This window comes from Leucopleurus acutus (assembly GCF_964270905.1).
Source record: "Leucopleurus acutus genome assembly, chromosome: 15".
NCBI classification, from domain to species: domain Eukaryota; kingdom Metazoa; phylum Chordata; class Mammalia; order Artiodactyla; family Delphinidae; genus Leucopleurus; species Leucopleurus acutus.
In genome coordinates this window covers 60,309,755-60,327,978 of record NC_139157.1, presented here as the reverse complement: position 1 = coordinate 60,327,978, position 18,224 = coordinate 60,309,755, and the positions used below count along the sequence as shown (strand labels likewise).

At 39.0% G+C, this 18,224-nt stretch overlaps 1 protein-coding gene across 1 annotated transcript in view; it reads left to right on the top strand.

Moving 5' to 3' along the window:
- KLHL32 (kelch like family member 32) overlaps positions 1 to 18,224 on the top strand; it is a gene marked incomplete at its 3' end in the record, with an annotated part of 230,609 nt that overhangs the window by 162,281 nt on the left and 50,104 nt on the right. The window contains exon 7 of the mRNA XM_082856034.1: positions 14,291 to 15,017. Within this exon, the coding sequence (XP_082712160.1) occupies positions 14,291 to 15,017 (727 nt within the window). The remainder of the gene's footprint in view (positions 1 to 14,290; positions 15,018 to 18,224) is intronic.

The window sequence follows — 18,224 nt, the reverse complement described above, 5'->3', positions numbered from 1 at the left end:
ATGGGCGCTTGCTGGCTACACTGAGGTAAATGAGAACGTGCAGTCTTGGATATTGCACGGATATAGTTTGGCTGTCAATCATTGTCATTTGGAGTTTGTGCCTCACACTCTGGAAATCACATTTTATTTTTTCCTTGGGATTTAATTTATTCTGTGCCCTGAGGAAGTTCTTTCACTCGGTGACCTTCACAGCAGCTTTCTCTGCCTTTTTTTTTTCTTTTTTCAAATGGAGCTCAAAGGCACAACACATCTAGAAGAGCATTTTTCTTTCATTTTCACTTAAAAATGGAAACTTTAAAAATCCATCCTTATCACTGCCTTCCAATAGAGCAAATGTTTCCATCCCGGTTGTGCAGTGGGGAAGTATAAACGACAGGGATACTTTGTCCAGTTTGCTAATGCAGCAGCTCCCTCAGTTGTTCTGCCCTGTTTCTTACACCAACCAGCAAAGCTAGTAAATTCAGAATGGGCGCATATATGGAACTGAAGGCTCCATTCTCCTTATGTTTCTCTCAGCAGCATGTCTCAGAATAGTTTGATGAATTCTTGTTTCCAAGGGCAACATCTGACTCCTTTTCCCTTCTTGGGAAGCATGGGGGAGGGGTTGAGCCAGGGAGACAGATATTTGTCTGCAGGAGTACGAAGGTTATTAAAAGTTGCAAATTTCAATTTGTATAATCCCAGCGCCTAATCTTGTTGCCTTTTGAAGCGTAGGGTAAAAAAGATGCAGGCACCTAATAGTGCTGGTCTTTACAATGTGTAGCTCATTACAATCTTCTTTTATGCATACCTTTTAAAAAGAAAAATAAAGGAAACCTTTAGTTCTGTCTCCAAGCTGTGCATAGTGGTCTCCTAGATTAGGCACCTAAGAGCCAGAATCATTGTTCTGCTTTTTCATTTGTGTTGTCTTCAGGTTTTTTTCCCCCAGTGAACATTCAGCAGCATATTTCTATCTAGCCTTGGACGTTTTTTCTCACCTGTCAATTGTAAAACAATTAAGTCTATAGATGTTAAAGTGACAGTATCATAATGATTATAATTTTATTTCAAGTGTTCTATTTTCACACTATTTCTTGCTTTAAAAAAAAAGCTATTCGTTTTTGAATGGTAAAGAGAGTCATTAAGCGATAATTCAGTCTCACGTGAAGAGGCTCAAAAAATGAATTGTCATTGAATCCAGTTACTGTTTTTTTGTTTTTTTCCTGCAGTACGCGGGCCTCTCACTGTTGTGGCCTCTCCTGTTGCGGAGCACAGGCTCCGGACACGCAGGCTCAGTGGCCATGGCTCACGGGCCCAGCCGCTCCGTGGCATGTGGGATCTTCCTGAACCGGGGCACGGACCCGTGTCCCCTGCATCGGCAGGCGGACTCTCAACCACTACGCCACCAGGGAAGCCCCCAGTTACTATTTTAATGCAGCCCTTATTTAAGCAACAGTGCTGTTTAAAATATTTTAAAAGATATGAGAGTAGGATTGTGCATATATATATATATATATATATATATATATATATAGTCTCACCAGATTCTTCACTGCACTAGACCACAAATGGTTGTTTTTGTTTAGCTTTCTGGATAGCATGCATAAAATCACCCTCAGGGGTGCTTAGTAAAATTACTGATTAGTTATGTCTTGTTTTTATTCCAGCAATGGGGAGTAAAAAGTTAAATGGGGAGAAATGTATCAGTCAATCAAGAGAGAGTTTTTTGGTATTTAAAAAATAGTGTGACTTGTCACAGTGGTATCTATATTTTATTTTTAGATTCACTATGTTTACAAATTAATGAGACTTACGCAAAGAATTTCTTCTTGAAGTATAATTCATTCTTTCAAACTGTTTTTGGTCCAAGCCTGACTGGGTTTCTGCCTTCCCCCAACCTGTTGAACCCTTTACCTGTTGTGGAAAACTGATATCCCCAAACCAAGGACTTTCCCTATGTCCTCATAAGCTCTCCACCACATTCCCAGAACTGTCCTCTCACGCTGACTCCGTTCACTGAAACTGCATCCCCTCAGCAGTGATGTCCCCCTTCAGAGGGTCCTCAGAGTGTCTCACACCTCATCTCCCGGCCTGGGCTGGCATTTCCTCTGCTCGCAGGGCTGGCAGTCATTGGACCGAGTTTCTCTTTCCTCTTCAACCCTTCTGTCTCTGCCTTCAAGGTTCCAACACATTGTTCCTCCTAACCTTATGAAGATGTCTTGGATCTGTGATTTCTCATAATTCCCACAGATTTCCTTCTGGGTGGCTGGCCCTGGGACTTGAGATACACACCTCCTCACCAGGCAGCCTTTGGAATGGCTACTACCTTCTAGTACTCCTTCCCTCACCCATTGCAGCCCCTTCCCCGCTCACAGGTCTTCTGAGATTGTCAAGCCACTGGTTCTCCTGCACTGGGCCCGTCTGCCCACATACTCATTTTCTGTTCACGACTATTATAAATTGGCTCTCTAAGCCACTTCCCCCACTCAAAAATATGTCATCATTGTGCTAAAAAAAAATGTATCTTCTTTGACAGAAGTATCACTTGTATATTATACTCAAAGGTGCTTCAAGGTGTGAATAGAGGATTCAGCGTTACCCACTTACTTATACAGTGATAAAATGAAGTTGGAGAATGCAGTGTGAAGTATTCTTTTCAGGCATCAGTAGGCAGGGTGAAATTCACATAGTGAAGGAGGTCAGTGGTTGGCATGGCATTTATGTGTGTTCTTTGCAACTCACCGAGGGTGTAGGCCCTGGCACCGCAGCCCACCAGCTCCATCCCCTTGATAGTAGAGTCTGGCCTCTGACCGTGTTTAGTCATGGGCTTCAGGTACTGGGTTCCCCACTCCAATTACTGTACTCTGTAGCCCTAAATTAACGTTTAAAGTGACCTTTGAGGATTCTTTTCTTTTTACTCGGAGGCTGCCAACATTAACCCTTAAATGCAGCATAGGTACTTCCTGAACATCTAAATTCATCACAGTACCACTTGTTTGAGGGATTTGACTATCTCTGTATCTGTGAGCTGGGGCAGCTGCTTGAGCCTGTGAGCTCCTTTTGGTCATTAAAGGTTTCATTTCAGGTGGGGAGTGTATGTGCCAGTGAACCTGTAATTGGTTCATTATTATTAAATCAGTTTATAAAGAAATATTCAAAGGCTTGATGCCCCCAGGATGCTTCAGGGCATGTTTACAAATTAAACAGCTTTTAAAAAAACTATAAAGTTTAAAAATGTACCAGCAATATTTAAAACACCCATGAGGGAAATGGCAACATAAAAAGATGGTTTTTGCTTGTGTCTGAAAATCTGCCTACAATAGACTGAACCTTCCAAAATTGTAGGATTTTTCTTCCCCTAATTTCATACTCCCTGGGTATATTTTACAGGGATATGTTAAGACACTTGAGGTTAAGAGTAAGCCTTGAGATTTATGGTGTTAACAGAGCTTGAAAGTGAATGGCAAGAAGACTGTATATATGTGTACCAATGAGGATCTTCTTTCTCACCAAGTAAGTTCCTGGCAGATATTGGGCACTCAATAAGAAATTGAGGGGTGGATGAATGAAAAAACTAAAAGAAAAGATTTGTGATTATATCATTTACCCCAGAGCAACAAAACAGGAAGAAAGTAATCAACTCAATCGTTATTTTAGTTTTCTCAAGCCAGATAGCTTAGTTTATACATATTTTTCCTTGCCACTAAGTTAACTGAGTTGAGATTTGAGGGAACTGATGGACATGAATTTGAATATTTTTAATGGGACACTCAAGCCAAGTTAAGAAAGTGAATGTATACTGAGTGTTATACAGAGACAAGTAGGTTTATGTCTGTGTCTCTCTTTTCATTCATTCATGTTTCTCTGACTGGGGTTTAACAAGGCCACACACCTTTAATAACTGGGTTAGAATTACTGAATTCATTGGTGTGGAAATAGGCTTATCATAAGGGCTAGTTTTTAATCTGCAACAGATTATCTGCCATGCTTTTATTATCAGTTTATAGCATGTGAAGTGTTTAATACTGTGTAGCAAATTCCTTATCAACTACAGAGATCTCTCAAAATTTGTGTCAATATTGTGCAATATTGTGTTGTATAAGAATTGTCTGTGCTGGCTTTATCATGAATTCAGAAGGATAGTTGAGTTGAGGATTAGCTCCATCTCTTGGTGGTGCATTGCATCATATTAATTCTGTTTATTGTCTAAATGTCATAGTTTATCAAGCACTTTCACATGTTATCTCATTCAATCCTATGTTGACCCTATGATGTAAACAACATCATCTTTGTTTTACAGGTGATGAAACTGAGCCTCAGTATATTTGTGTTTTTCATAAATGCTCAAATGTGTTAAGTTGCAGAAACAGGTCTTTTGACATCAAGTCTTGTCTCCTTTTCATTGTGTCATATGCACATCTATGGGCATGTACCAATTAGCGGTAGAAAAAAGCATCAGGATTTCCCTGTCCTTTCAGTTGACTTCACCCTGATAATGCATCCTCAATGCATGCAGTAGCTGGAAAATAACGTGACATGGTGTGACCCAGCTAGGGTCACTTCTACTCCCTGTTGCCAGTGGGATACAGCAGGGTTTTCTTCTATTGACCAAATTGGTTTTCTCTGATTTTCCGGTGTTGTTCTGACAATATAAGCTTAATATTTCACTGACCACATTACCTTTTATACCCAGAAAGTCGTCATAAATAAATATGCATCACTAATATCTTACTTAGAACTCTCACCCATCAGTCTAGCTTCAAATGATACTCTGATGCTATCAATGATTAGATGAATGAGTATTATCTTTTGGTTCAGAGACCACTGAAGGCAAGTATAGGAAGCTATTTCTAATTGTTCCTGTATTTTGCTCAAGTGTGAGGAGACCAGGAATAGGTTCCATTTTCCCTGCAGCATCTTTGGCATAGGTGACGTTAATTGTTTTTCTTGTCCTGTCGGACATTCTTCCTATATAAAAAGCTTTGTACATTCCAGATATGGGGGTGGTGTCTTTAAAGACTGTCTTGAGGTAAAATTTCATGTGAATAGTTTACTAAATATTTTCATTTCTAAATAAAACCACATTCTGGGATTTTAAATAAATAGTGCCTTGAAGCAATCACTTACAAACTTGAAATGTGTGTTCTTTGGCTGAGATTATTTTATTTTTATGTGAGCCTGTGTACACATGCACTTTCACATGCCACACACGTGTGTGTGTATTTCTGTTGAGTTCAGAATTACAGACAAAAAAACCATCACTTTGTTTTTCTGAAAAGAGATTTATAAAAACTATTTGTGCTATAGAAATCTGTGACTTGGATACTAGACACAGTGATTAATTTTTTAAAAAATTTATTTATTTATTTTTGCTGTGTTGGGTCTTCGTTTCTGTGCGAGGGCTTTCTCTAGTTGTGGCGAGCGGGGGCCACTCTTCATCGCGGTGCGCGGGCCTCTCACTATCGTGGCCTCTGGTTGCGGAGCACAGGCTCTAGACGCGCAGGCTCAGTAGCTGTGGCTCACGGGCTCAGTTGCTCCGCGACATGTGGGATCTTCCCAGACCAGGGCTCGTACCCATGTCCCCTGCACTGGCAGAAAGATTCTCAACCACTGCACCACTAGGGAAGCCCCACAGTGATTAATTTTTATTGTCTCTCCCACCTGTAGGAATGTTGGAGGATTCTACTTTATGATTTTTTTTTAAGTTTTCAAACTTTTAATTTAAAAATTTTATTATTATTATTTTTAGGTATAGTTGATTTACAATGTTGTGTTGGTTTCAGGCGTACAGCAAAGTGATTCAGTTATACATACATACATATATATATATTCTTTTTCCTTACACGTTATTACAAAATATTGAGTATAGTTCCCTATGCTATACAGTAGGTCCTTGTTGGTTATCTATTTTATATATAGTAGTGTGTATATGAGGATTCTACTTTAAAATATTTCTTTTTGGTGGATCTGTAAGTGACATACATACTAGAGATAAAAGAGACTCTCTCATCAACTCACTGGTTTTACAGATGAGAAGCCAAATGACTGGTCCAGTGTCGGCTACATACTCTTGCTGTTCTTTGTATTGACTTTTCAAAGATCAGCTCAAATTGGGGGCCAATTCTCGAGGTGGAAAAGGCATCACAGTATACTAACCTCATCTCTTTTCCTATCTTTGTTTTCTCTTCATCTTGACACACAATTTACCTTTTAAAAAAATCGCCTTGTGTTATAAGACTGAACCAACTCAGGTCACTTGTATTTGTCCTCACAAATACCTGGAACTTAAATGTGGCATGCCTCAGAACAGGTTTCCTTGTGATTCCTCCATTCCTATGTGTTTATCGCTGTCTAGGGGAAAGAGACATCCTTGGTTGCAAGGCCTCCTGCTTTTGATGCTTGGCAGTATGTACTTTTTTGAAAAAAAAAAAAAAGTATTAAAGATGGTTATCAGCACTTTTTTGTTCTTTCAATTTTCTATTTAAAAATAATTTCAAACTTATAGAAAAGTTGCAAGAATAATAAAGAACACCCATATGATTTGCTCATTTCTTAAGTAAATTACTTCGTTTGCTTTATCATACGTTCTGTCTCTGTCTCACTATCTAGATATCTATCTATCTATAAATATCTGTAGATATATGTAATAGGAGAATAGATAGATATCTAAACAGAGAGAGAGAGAGAGAGCGCACGCACACATGTGTGCTTTTTTTTTTCCTGAGCCATTTGAGGGTAAGTTGTATACATCATGTTTTTTTTTTAAACCCTTGAAAAAACCCCTCATAACTGTTCTTTTCCACGGAAATCTTTAGTAAAAGGTAAAAGATTTATACAATCTGAAGAGAAACCAGAGTATTATCAAAGCACAAATTTTTTGCTAAAGGTGAAAATAAGAGCATTTGTCAGTCTTCCAGCTTCATAAAATTTTAAATGAACAATGAAAGAATATGTGTTATTATCATATCTACTACGCTGAATATTCTTTTTAAAATCTGTCAGGTTTTTTTTTTCTGACAGTATATGAACCTGGGACCACATCAGATTTGATTCTATTGAAATATATTTCTTAGAGGAAAAAATAGCCTTTGTGTCTTTTATAAGTTTGTAGTCAGCTATAATGGTTAATGTACAACCTCCCTTGAAAAATCTGTTTTACAAGCAAAGTGTTGACACTGTTTTAATTACAGCACTCAAGTGAGCACTGTTATAATTTTTAATATTCCTCCATTGTACCGTTTTCACTGTTCTGGTAGAGCAACATACCCTGATCTTATGTTCCTAGTTTCTGGTGTCTTTAGATAGGAATGTTGCCTTTTTGAACAGAAATCTTTCATTTGGTCTCAAAGAAGAGAACAGGGCTATAAAATTTTGTGCACTTATTTATTAATATGAACTTTCCTCTCTATGTCAGTCATTATTCTGGTTTAATATGTCACTATTTAGAGCTTTAACATGACTCATGTTAAAGAAATGAGATTCTATGTATCAGTAGTTTAACATGGCAAGTCTCAACACCTGTTCACATACAGGAGGGAAACTTCCCACATTTATCATCTAAAGAAACTTTATAATATTAAAAGGGTATCTTGCTAAAGTTTTATGTTTACGTTTATTTGAATTTAAGGCATTATACAATAATATACGAGATAGTGTACTTGAATGCAATATAGAATAGTCAGTGCGACTTCCCTTTGAGGACATGGATTAGAAGATGGTGAGCATCCTTGATCCTCTGTTTGGAAAGGAAAAATTCTGTCTGTGCATTGTATTCATTCTATTAACGCTTTCGCTCATGGCTCTCCACTCTTTGTTGCCCAAGTGCTCTTTAACATCCCAGGCTCTTTGGTGGAGCTTCAGGAATGCCAGGTGGTTGCATATTTGTTCCTGTGCCCTTACTTTGTTCCTTTCTGAATTTGCAGAACCGTGGAATTTGTGCTGCCTTTTGGGCACTGAGGGGAGACTGGTGCCCTGGCTTATCTTAGTGGGATGACAGGACTGGCAAGGATATAGACACTTGTGCCTTCACAGCATGGGCTTCTGCAAAAGGCGGGGCTCAGTTTGCCCCTTCAGCAAAGCTGTCTGCAACCAGGTTTTAAAATAGGAGAATAATTATAGCTGCCCCGGGCCAAGGGGGCAGAATCAGACTGGGGGCAAAAATACCGGTTCTTGCTCATTCAGCTCTGGCTGAGGAATTCTGTGATGAGAATATCCTCTTCAGTGAAAAAGAGTTCTTGTGAACCAAGAGAAAGAAATAGTTACTGCTTTTCAACAGCGTTGTAAGAGCTTTATCTTTTGTCAGCGTTAGTTAAAGACATTTGATCACTCATCTGATGAGAACTGCTTTTGTAAAGGGCATTTTTAATATATGTTTGCAAGATATAAAGGCAGTTTTATGGAAGAGTGCATTAATGTGTATTCTTGGATTTGAGATGACTTCATAATTCATATATTTTCCAGGAAATATGCGAGTGTAAAATTTCTTATTGTTTTGGCATTGCTTCGGGGTCACCCTAGTACACAGACGTATGGACATACATAAGCAGAGGTAGATTTTAAAGCAGTAGCTTCTATCTGGGTGTGTTTGAGCAAGAACAGTAGAGGAATTTGGATCATAACTTGAGGGCTTATAATGTTAGTAATGTAACATTCGTTCATATAATTGACATATTTCTGAAATACATATGAGCAGATTATATATTTTAATTGAATTAGAGAAAATTTTGCATAATTTAAAATTATATACTTTTATATTTAGTATTATATATTATATATTCTATTCACAGAATAGCAATCAGTGGGGATACACTGAGAACACTAAAAGGAAGAGATTATTTTCCATATATATATATATTTTTTTAATTTTTATTTATTTATTATTTATTTTACTTTTGGCTGTGTTGGGTCTTCGTTTCTGTGCGAGGTCTTTCTCTAGTTGCAGCGAGCAGGGGCCACTCTTCATCACGGTCCATATATTTTTGAGCCAGGTTTAGTTAACAAGGAATAACCTAGAGTTAAAATACATATTCCAATAAAAAGTGAAACAATAATTCAATACTCAAAGGAAGCCCTTTCCCCTAAAGACTTATTCTTTACTTACAAACTCTTTAATCCGTACAATTAAATGCATGGTTTTTCTGCAAAAGTAATCCATAAATGAGACTCATTGAAAAATATTGTCACCTATCTAGAAGCAAAGTATACATTTTAAAAAATCAGACTTTAGTTTTCTAATTTAGAAAATGGACAATATGGACATTAAGTTTGGTTTTGAGTGCATTTGGTTTTGAGTGCTTGGATTCTACCTTAAAATAATTATTGATGTTATAATGATATAATATAATAATGATATGATATAATAGAAGAACACATTATATAACTTAAAAACTGGATTTCTGGTTCCAGCTTTTCCATTAATCAGCTACATGACTTGCAGTAAGTCAAATAGCTTGTCTGGATTTTATTTCTACTAGTAAAATTGGGAAGCTTGAACCAAAAGTACTCTAAAGTTTCTTCTTGCCCTAATACTTTATATTTGAGGGATTAACAGATTACTATGTTCATTGAATTGCCAAGAATGTCAAATAGAGGTGACCAGCACCAGTTATGGAGGGAGTAAAACAAGGGCCTTATATAAGTAAGTCCAGTACATTGCATGCTGCCGTGGGGAGTTTTGTGAGCTTATAAGGGCTTTATAGGAAAGCCACAAAGATGAGATAATAAAATAGGAAATTGAAGACTGTGATTGATAGATAAATAAATATATTAAGGAACTGGTGTTGTTGGTTCAAGAGAAATATGACAAATAGCCTAAGAATAGTTAAAAAGGATTTTCCATTCTGCAACAATTATGTTTATTCTACTACGTGCCAGACACTGTTCTTATCAAGAATCTGAGGATGAGATGAGTTGATGTTGGAATAAGCTGTAGCCAATGCTCCTTTTAGGAAGGCACAATTCTCCATCAGGGTAAGATGTACTAGACTGGGTTAGGTAGGGTGCTTGGGAGATCTCCTGTAGTCTTTGGAGATGACAGTCCCTGTGTTTCAGATGGTTTAGGAAACATCTTGCCTAATTGCCCTGTTTCCTAAGTACTCTTTGATCTGCCCTCCCAAACTGAATCCTTGATTTCTTTTCCACTGTTGCTGGCTTTGTTACCTAAAGAGTCTGAGATAAAACTTTCACTATAGGGCTTCCCTGGTGGCGCAGTAGTTGAAAGTCCACCTGCCGATGCAGGGGACGCGGGTTCGTGCCCCGGTCCGGGAAGATCCCACATGCTGCGGAGCGGCTGGGCCCGTGAGCCGTGGCCGCTGAGCCTGCGCGTCCGGAGCCTGTGCTCCGCAACGGGAGAGGCCACAGCAGTGAGAGGCCCACGTACCGCAAAAAAAAAAAACCCCAAAACGTTCACTATATGCTCCATTCCACCCCCACACTGAATTAAAATATTCTAGAGTTTAGGGTGATGGGGATGTCAGCGTGCCAGAATAAGATAGAATAGGATATTAGCCTTCCCTGGGTTATGCTTTCTAAGTGTAGTATCATTAAAAGCCAAAAGTTCCCAGAATAAACATTTTCAAACATTAAGCCCCCATAAGCTAGCTGTGGTCTTTGTGTTCCATGATGCCCTGATGATGAATCAGTCTTCTGTTTACTGTAGTTTCTAAACCTCTTAAAATGGGCTCCAGGGTTGCCTCTACCACCTTGCCCTTAATTCAGCATGGCAATGAATAGTGCTCTGGAGAGGTTCACGGTGTAGAAGTGTTTTTGAGGTAGCCCATTGTTTTGGATTTTCTGTGACATTTCTTCCGTTATTTGGATAAGTAAGAGTTATCCATGATTTCAGTGATTTTTCTCTTTTATATTTTCACCAAAGTAAAAACTGAGTACAGTAACACTTTTACTTTTGTTTATGTATTATTGCAGAAGCAAAACTGCAGAGTTTTTATATGACTTGCTTTTATGCTATCAGAATCAGCCATGGATTTATAGAGCCGAGGTCTCAAAATATGCTGTCTGGGCTTCCCTGGTGGCGCAGTGGTTGAGAGTCCGCCTGCCGATGCAGGGGACACGGGTTCGTGCCCCGGTCCGGGAAGATCCCACATGCCGTGGAGCGGCTGGGCCCGTGAGCCATGGCCGCTGAGCCTGCGCATCCGGAGCCTGTGCTCCGCAATGGGAGAGGCCACAACAGTGAGAGGCCCGCGTACCGCAAAAAAAAACACAAAAAACCTGTCTTACCCATAGTAAGAGCTTACCCATATCTTACTACAAAGGAAATATGCTGTCTTACCTATGGTATTAGCTACACATGCCCTATATCTTTACTAAAGCATCCTACTTAAACTTCATTTAATTTAAGCCTTTTAAAATTCGAAACAGCAGACTTCGTTTACTCTTATAAAGCAGCAATTTACAGTCTCATAAATGGGAATCTGTCTAAGACCTTCCTACTCAAAACGTGGTCCATGGACTAGCAGCTTATGCATCACCTGGGAGATGTTAGAAATGCAGGCTTACAGTCCTCCTCCCCCTCCCTATTGAATCAAAATCTGCATTTTGCCCAGAAAAACCAGGTAATTCATGCACATGTTAGGTTTGAGAAGCACTGGGTTTAAATCTGTAAATAACACTATATCCAGGTGAGGTTGGTTCAAAGTTGGCAGAATTGTAAATTATATTTACCTTTGATCTGGAGAAAAGATAAACCCAACAAGTATGAATGACTTGTGTAGTCTGAAAATATTTATAAATAATAAATGTGTGAAAATTATATGAAAAATGTGAGAAGTTAGACATACTGGCGATAAATAAGATAAACATTATCCCAGAAAGTGCAAATTAAATGTATGTTCACAAAGTAGTTTGTAATACATAGTATTTGGGGAAATTGAACATGGAAACCATCATGATATTGTGACGCAAGGGGTGATAAGTAGACAGAAAGCCAGAAATGAATCAGAGATAGGTCACAGTGGTCACTGTTCCACTGCTAGTTTGATTCCTTAGAAATTTTCTTAGAGGCAGAGTCTAGTTGTGGCTTGTATATTTTTCATACAGTAAGTGACACTGTTTGCTAGAAAGATAAAGGTAGATCAGAGAGTGTTAAGAGATGGGCTAGAAGATTGATTAGGGCATAGGAAGAACTGATTTATGAGGAAGGAGAAAAGTAATTAAATGGGCAGCACTGTGCTATAAAAAGAGGCTATAGAGACATGAATGTTTATTTGCTCTTTCTCCAGTGTTGTTTTCCTGTAGTATCCATATGCAAGGTGCAGAAACATTAGGATATCAGGATGCTAAGAAATTCGTTACAAAACAAAGCAGTACCATCTGGAATTACTCAAATTAGGAGCAATATGAAAGATTAAGTTTCAGAAAATTTTACCTTGTGCATAAGGAGTAACCTTGAGTGGGATGACTTTATCCCTGAAAACTTTTGAAAGCTCTATGGGCAAAGAATGGAAAATCATTTATTAAGTTGTAGAATTCTAATTGGAACCCATCTCTTGAAACTTCTAAAATTAGGGTGGAGAAAAACCAGGATGTTGCCTGTGGGAAAACTCTCCACTTCCAGCAGAGACTTGGTGATTGATGAGTGACATTTTTCTTCTGCACTATCTTTGATTATTACTGTGTTACCATACACAGGTAATTTTTTTTCATCAGGTTAGTATCTTATTTAAATAAAAAATACTAGTTTCTAGAAAAACAGCCATAGAGTGTCACTCATCTGCCCTACATTGTGTCTGCCTCCGTGGCATCCATAGGCTACCTGGTAACCAGTGACATTCTTTTTCCATTTCTCTTCACTCATTATTCATTTAGAGATGCAATTCAGTATATATTGGAAGCAGATTCACTTGCTACATTCTCTTCATCTGGAAAACTAAAAAGACATGCCCAAAATATGCCTTGCCTTTTAGAGCCATTTGTCAAATGGATATAGAAACTCTGAAAGCCTGAAATCATCTAATGCTTCAGACGGTTTAGTGATCCTTTTCACAAGGATGAAAACCCAGCTCACGTTTGTCAAGGAGTAATGGTCTGAGGGCACTACATTTCTTTCTGTCTTCTCCGTAGACATTTTTCCCAGTGCAGTGAATCAGCTGAAAAAGGAAGCCCAGAACCCCAATTCCACTGGTCAGAAAGCAAGTAAAACACAGCAGAATTATTCAGTATTTTCTTTACTTTTTTTATGCTAATTGCTTCAGGTCCACATTTATATTGCTTAGGAGATCTAGTTTAATATAGGTACCGCTAAGAATAAATTCTATCAAATATGTTGACTGGAGATATTAGATATGCCTCTCTATGCTGATGTGTGGAAAGCTTTACCAAACTTAAGTCAATTAATTAAATTACTTCAGGTGCTCCATAACATGAATTGGATTTTTGTTGATATTATTTTCTAAACTACTATTCAATTTTGTTATTTATGACTTAATGCACCTGCTTTAGCTTTAAGACATTCTATTTGTCTATAGCCGAAAGTTCTTACCCCTTTCCTTCTTGAAAGAAATCTAGACGTAATCAAAAAGCTTAGGATTACATTCTGCTCTTGTGTCCATAATACAAAGATAATCTCCCCTGTATCCTGTTTTTATGAAAATGGCTCTAACAAATTGCCCGTATCTTACACATACAAACAACAACTCTTTTCAAGATGAAAACTAGTTGAGAAAAAATAAAATAAATTGATAGGTTGCAATCTTTCTTTTTCTTCTCTTGCTTCCTGATATACCTGCAAAAGTTGCAGGCGGGAAAAGAAGTCCTTCTTCTTTCTAAATCTTGCTACTAGTGTCGTATTGATTTTCTCTCAAGTGCATCCTGTGGTCTCAGACGATCACATATTTTCTCACATTACTCATATTGATACAGCACCTTGACTCACAGGTTGACGTATGTTGCTTGAACTGATGACATGGCTCACCGTTGACATATCCTGGTGGTGGGGCGAACCAAGCCTCTTATGCGTGAAACCTAAGGGAACAGGCTGTTTCACAACCGTATTCTCATTCTTTGAAAAGTAACTGTTGTTCACCTCAAGTGATCCTTTAAGTCTTATCCGTGTTGCTTAACATTGTTCTAATCTCTCCAACAGTGTTTTGAGTTCTTTTGTGTCTCTGCTGATGCGGAAAGGAAAAAAAAAATCCCTCAACTGGGTATAACAATGTTTGAGTGTTCCATGGTTCGTAAGAAAAAATAACAGTGTTATTAAGAGTCTGAAGGAATACATGGCAGCCGGCCTCTGTGCCACGTTGCTTTGGCCTCTTCTTACCTTCGTGCTCTCTCCACCTCCCTGCCTCTGTTTCAGCTAGCTGTGAGGTGGCTGGAACACAGCTGCCATTACCAGTACATGGATGAGCTCCTGCAGTACATCCGCTTTGGCCTGATGGACGTGGACACTCTCCATACAGTTGCCCTGTCCCACCCCCTCGTCCAGGCAAGTGAAACCGCAACAGCTCTCGTCAACGAGGCCCTGGAGTACCACCAGAGCATCTATGCACAGCCCGTGTGGCAGACTCGCAGGACCAAACCGCGCTTCCAGTCAGATACTCTGTACATCATCGGTGGGAAGAAGCGTGAGGTCTGTAGAGTCAAGGAACTTCGGTACTTCAATCCCGTGGATCAGGAGAATGCCCTCATAGCTGCCATCGCCAACTGGAGTGAGCTGGCTCCCATGCCCGTGGGAAGGAGCCACCATTGTGTGGCAGTCATGGGGGACTTCCTGTTTGTAGCAGGAGGGGAAGTCGAGCACGCCAGCGGCAGGACGTGTGCCGTGAGGACTGCCTGTCGCTATGACCCCCGCAGTAATTCCTGGGCAGAGATAGCACCCATGAAAAACTGCCGGGAGCATTTCGTTCTGGGAGCCATGGATGAGTACCTCTATGCAGCTGGGGGCAGAAATGAACTGCGCCAGGTTCTGCCGACCGTTGAGCGATATTGCCCCAAGAAGAACAAGTGGACTTTCGTCCAGCCCTTTGACCGGTCCCTCTCCTGTCACGCTGGCTATGTGGCTGACGGTCTTCTTTGGATATCAGGTAGAACATGCCTCATACGTTGGATTTATTACAAAACACTTTCACTGTGGCATAAATTGACAAGTCGGGCTTTGGTAGTGGTGGCCGCCTGTATCTGAACGATTCGGCCAAGGGTGCCATTTTAGCTAATTAACAGTCATTTATTGAGCACCATTCTGTAGAGAGCAGTGTATGGGGGAGTAATTGACCTTTCTGTGGCTTTCTGAGTGATGAGTGGAGTAAAATTTCAAGATGGAAATGAATGGCCAATCACATCTCTTTTTCTACCAAACCTTCTATTGTTTAGATTGTCAGTTTTTGATATTCACGGACTGTATTGTACACCTTGTGGTTTATCCAGGTCCTTGGCTTTTCCTTTCACCCTGGGCTGCCTGACTAGGAGCCAGTCTTTCAAAGACAGGGCAGGCGAAGTAAAAGCCCAGTTACTCCATTTGGATGAGTAAAGCAATGGGAATAGATCCAGGTAGGAGCCATGCTGTGCACTGAGGGAAGGGATTTAAGTTACTGGCTAAAATAACGTTTTTCTGTTATCTGCGAATTGTAGTTGCTCATGCCATCCCAATCCTTTATTCCTGTTTACTCTCCCATTCTTCCTGATTATTTGGGGGTTCTGATTATTTTAGTTTACTTGTTTTTGTCTTTGGTTTTGTTTGAAGCCTTTTGATTATGAAAAAAGGAGAGAGACTAGTATAATGAATCCCATGTGCCCATAACCCAGCTTCAGCAGTTACCTACTCGTTGCCAATCTTGTTTCACTCACACCCACATGCTTCTTCCAACCCCTCATAGCTGACTTTTCACTGGCACAGAGGATCCTGTGAGGCATGTGTTATTGACATCACATTATCACCTTGTGTTTCCAATCCTATTATTGGAAAGTCCTCAAATGTCCTCCTTTGAAAGGTTTGCCTATTAGGGAAGAAAGTTGCATCTTCTCTCCGCTGGAGGATACTCATTTTGTGACCCAGATGGATCTCGCTGCCTTTCTATGTGAAGGACAAAGAGGAATAGAAAAATCAAACAACTTAATTACCAAGAGTAACTTCGAGATGTTTGTACTCAGAAGAAACAATCACTTTTAAGTATACTTATGAAGACTTCTAAGCTTCCTTGAATAATCTTCTCTAGTTTAACATCTGCTCTGACAAAATTCCCCCTTGCACTTAAAGTAAATTCACTGGACTCTGCCCATGTTTCCTTCTGCTCTCTTCAATAACCAGGGATACAGCTGTAGTCTTGGCTGCTCTGGGCAGTGCCTCAATTATTGGCAATTCACTGATTTTTATTGAAGGAACCTAGCTCATGTCTGGGTTTAAGTGCTCAATAATTAATGAATGAAGTTAAGGTTGGGACCAAGAAAGAGGATAAATGAGGTGTAGCCAACAATTACTGGTCCTGTATACCAAATACACATTAGATATGAGTGTGTATGTTAGTATATGTAGATATATTTACATAAAGACCTCATTTATCTGGTGACTTATTCCTTTTTCTTTAAGTATACATTTCAGTATTTAAGAAAAAAGCCACCAGGTGTATCCTGTTAGATTTGTTGAAGAAACCTTAAACTTGGCTGCAAATAAATCCTTGCTATTAGAAGGAACAGATCTGTACTTGACTTAGATAACAAAACAGTGATGGATTTATGAAATCAGTATAATTTATATTTTATTCCAACTTACATCCCTTCCTCTGACTCATTTAGTTTTCATATATTGCTAAGGTACTGCACTCCTAAATTTTGCATTGCATTTTCTAAATTTTGTATATGTTTCTCATAATTAGTTTAATAATTATTCCTTACTTACTTTTATTTTTGGGCTATAAAACTAGCTTTTAAAAAAAGTGCTGGAGTTTCCCTTGCATAGACTTCAAAATACGACTACTTAATACTTTCTTTAGTGAGGCCTAAAGAAAGCACTGAAACTTATGTTAGCCTGGCTAGATCTATCAACCTGGTATCAAGCTGACTTCTCTTTCCATATGGGTCTGTATGTTTCCTTTTCCATTGTATTAAGGGTATCAACTTATTACAGTCCATACTGCTATATCACTTTGTTTTTCCCCTACTATGAAAGGAAATACATTTCCTTTGTTCTTCTTTTGCACTAATATATGCTGCCTGTGTTAACCATACTTAATGAAAACAATCACAATTTTCTCAGGTTTGTTTCTCCCTACTGTGTACTTGAGATGAAAAACTCACTTCCCTGTGTACAGTACAATACCTTTAATTGGAAAGAAGAGGAAATCACCAGTGACATTTCTAATACCTTCAGTCGTCTGCCTCTTTCCTCAGGCTCAGCTTACAATAAATCAATTGTGAATCTAACCAGGGATAGGGAGGGGTTGCTATGGGCTCCTTAAAAAAAAAAGACAGGTATATTTCACCCTGACTATCTCTGATTTAGACGTGTTACCCTGATTTTTTTTTGGAGCAGAAGAAAATGTTTGAGGCTATTCCTTATTCTTTACCAAATAATTAAATATTTCCAGTTTAATTGATGCGGGATTGGGTCATTGGCATCCTTCTGGTATTTTGTAAGCTTTGCCTGAGGTGAAGGTAGTAAGGATTATAGGATGTGCATTTTGGGAGCTTATGTCTGTTCCACAGAACACAAAATGAATGTTTCTTTAGGGACTCGATATTTCCAGTGTGCTCCCTCTCTATACATACCCTCTCCCCCTCACTGTCCATTTTAGGGTCAGGATACCTGGAAACCTGTCCGTGGTTTTAAAAAGGAGACAGGCAAAGATGAATTCAGAAAACTGGGCTGTATAGATATGCCCATTAGCATGTAATTTAAGATGTTAGAGATAGTCAGATTTTACAGGCTCCTCTAGCATTTGACATCGTGACCCAATTCACAAATGCTCCACATCGTTTCTACTTGAAATTCACAATACTGAAGTAAAATAAGCATTAAATATCCTGCCGTTGTGCTTTGAAAGGTATGCTCTCCATTGTAAGATATTGTTTGTGAACTACTAAAAAGATCCTTTTTTTGTGAGTGAAAATGAATCCTGAGCTCATCTTGCAGAATAACTTACCTTTTCATTTTTGTCAAATGGCAGCAGGATAATGGGAAACTAACTACAAAATCAGTGCTTTAAAACTGCAATAATAAGACAAATGGTACTGCATTTCCTCAAAAGCGGCACTTAGTGTTTTCTTGATTCTCTTGGTGAATGGTACCTCTTTATTAA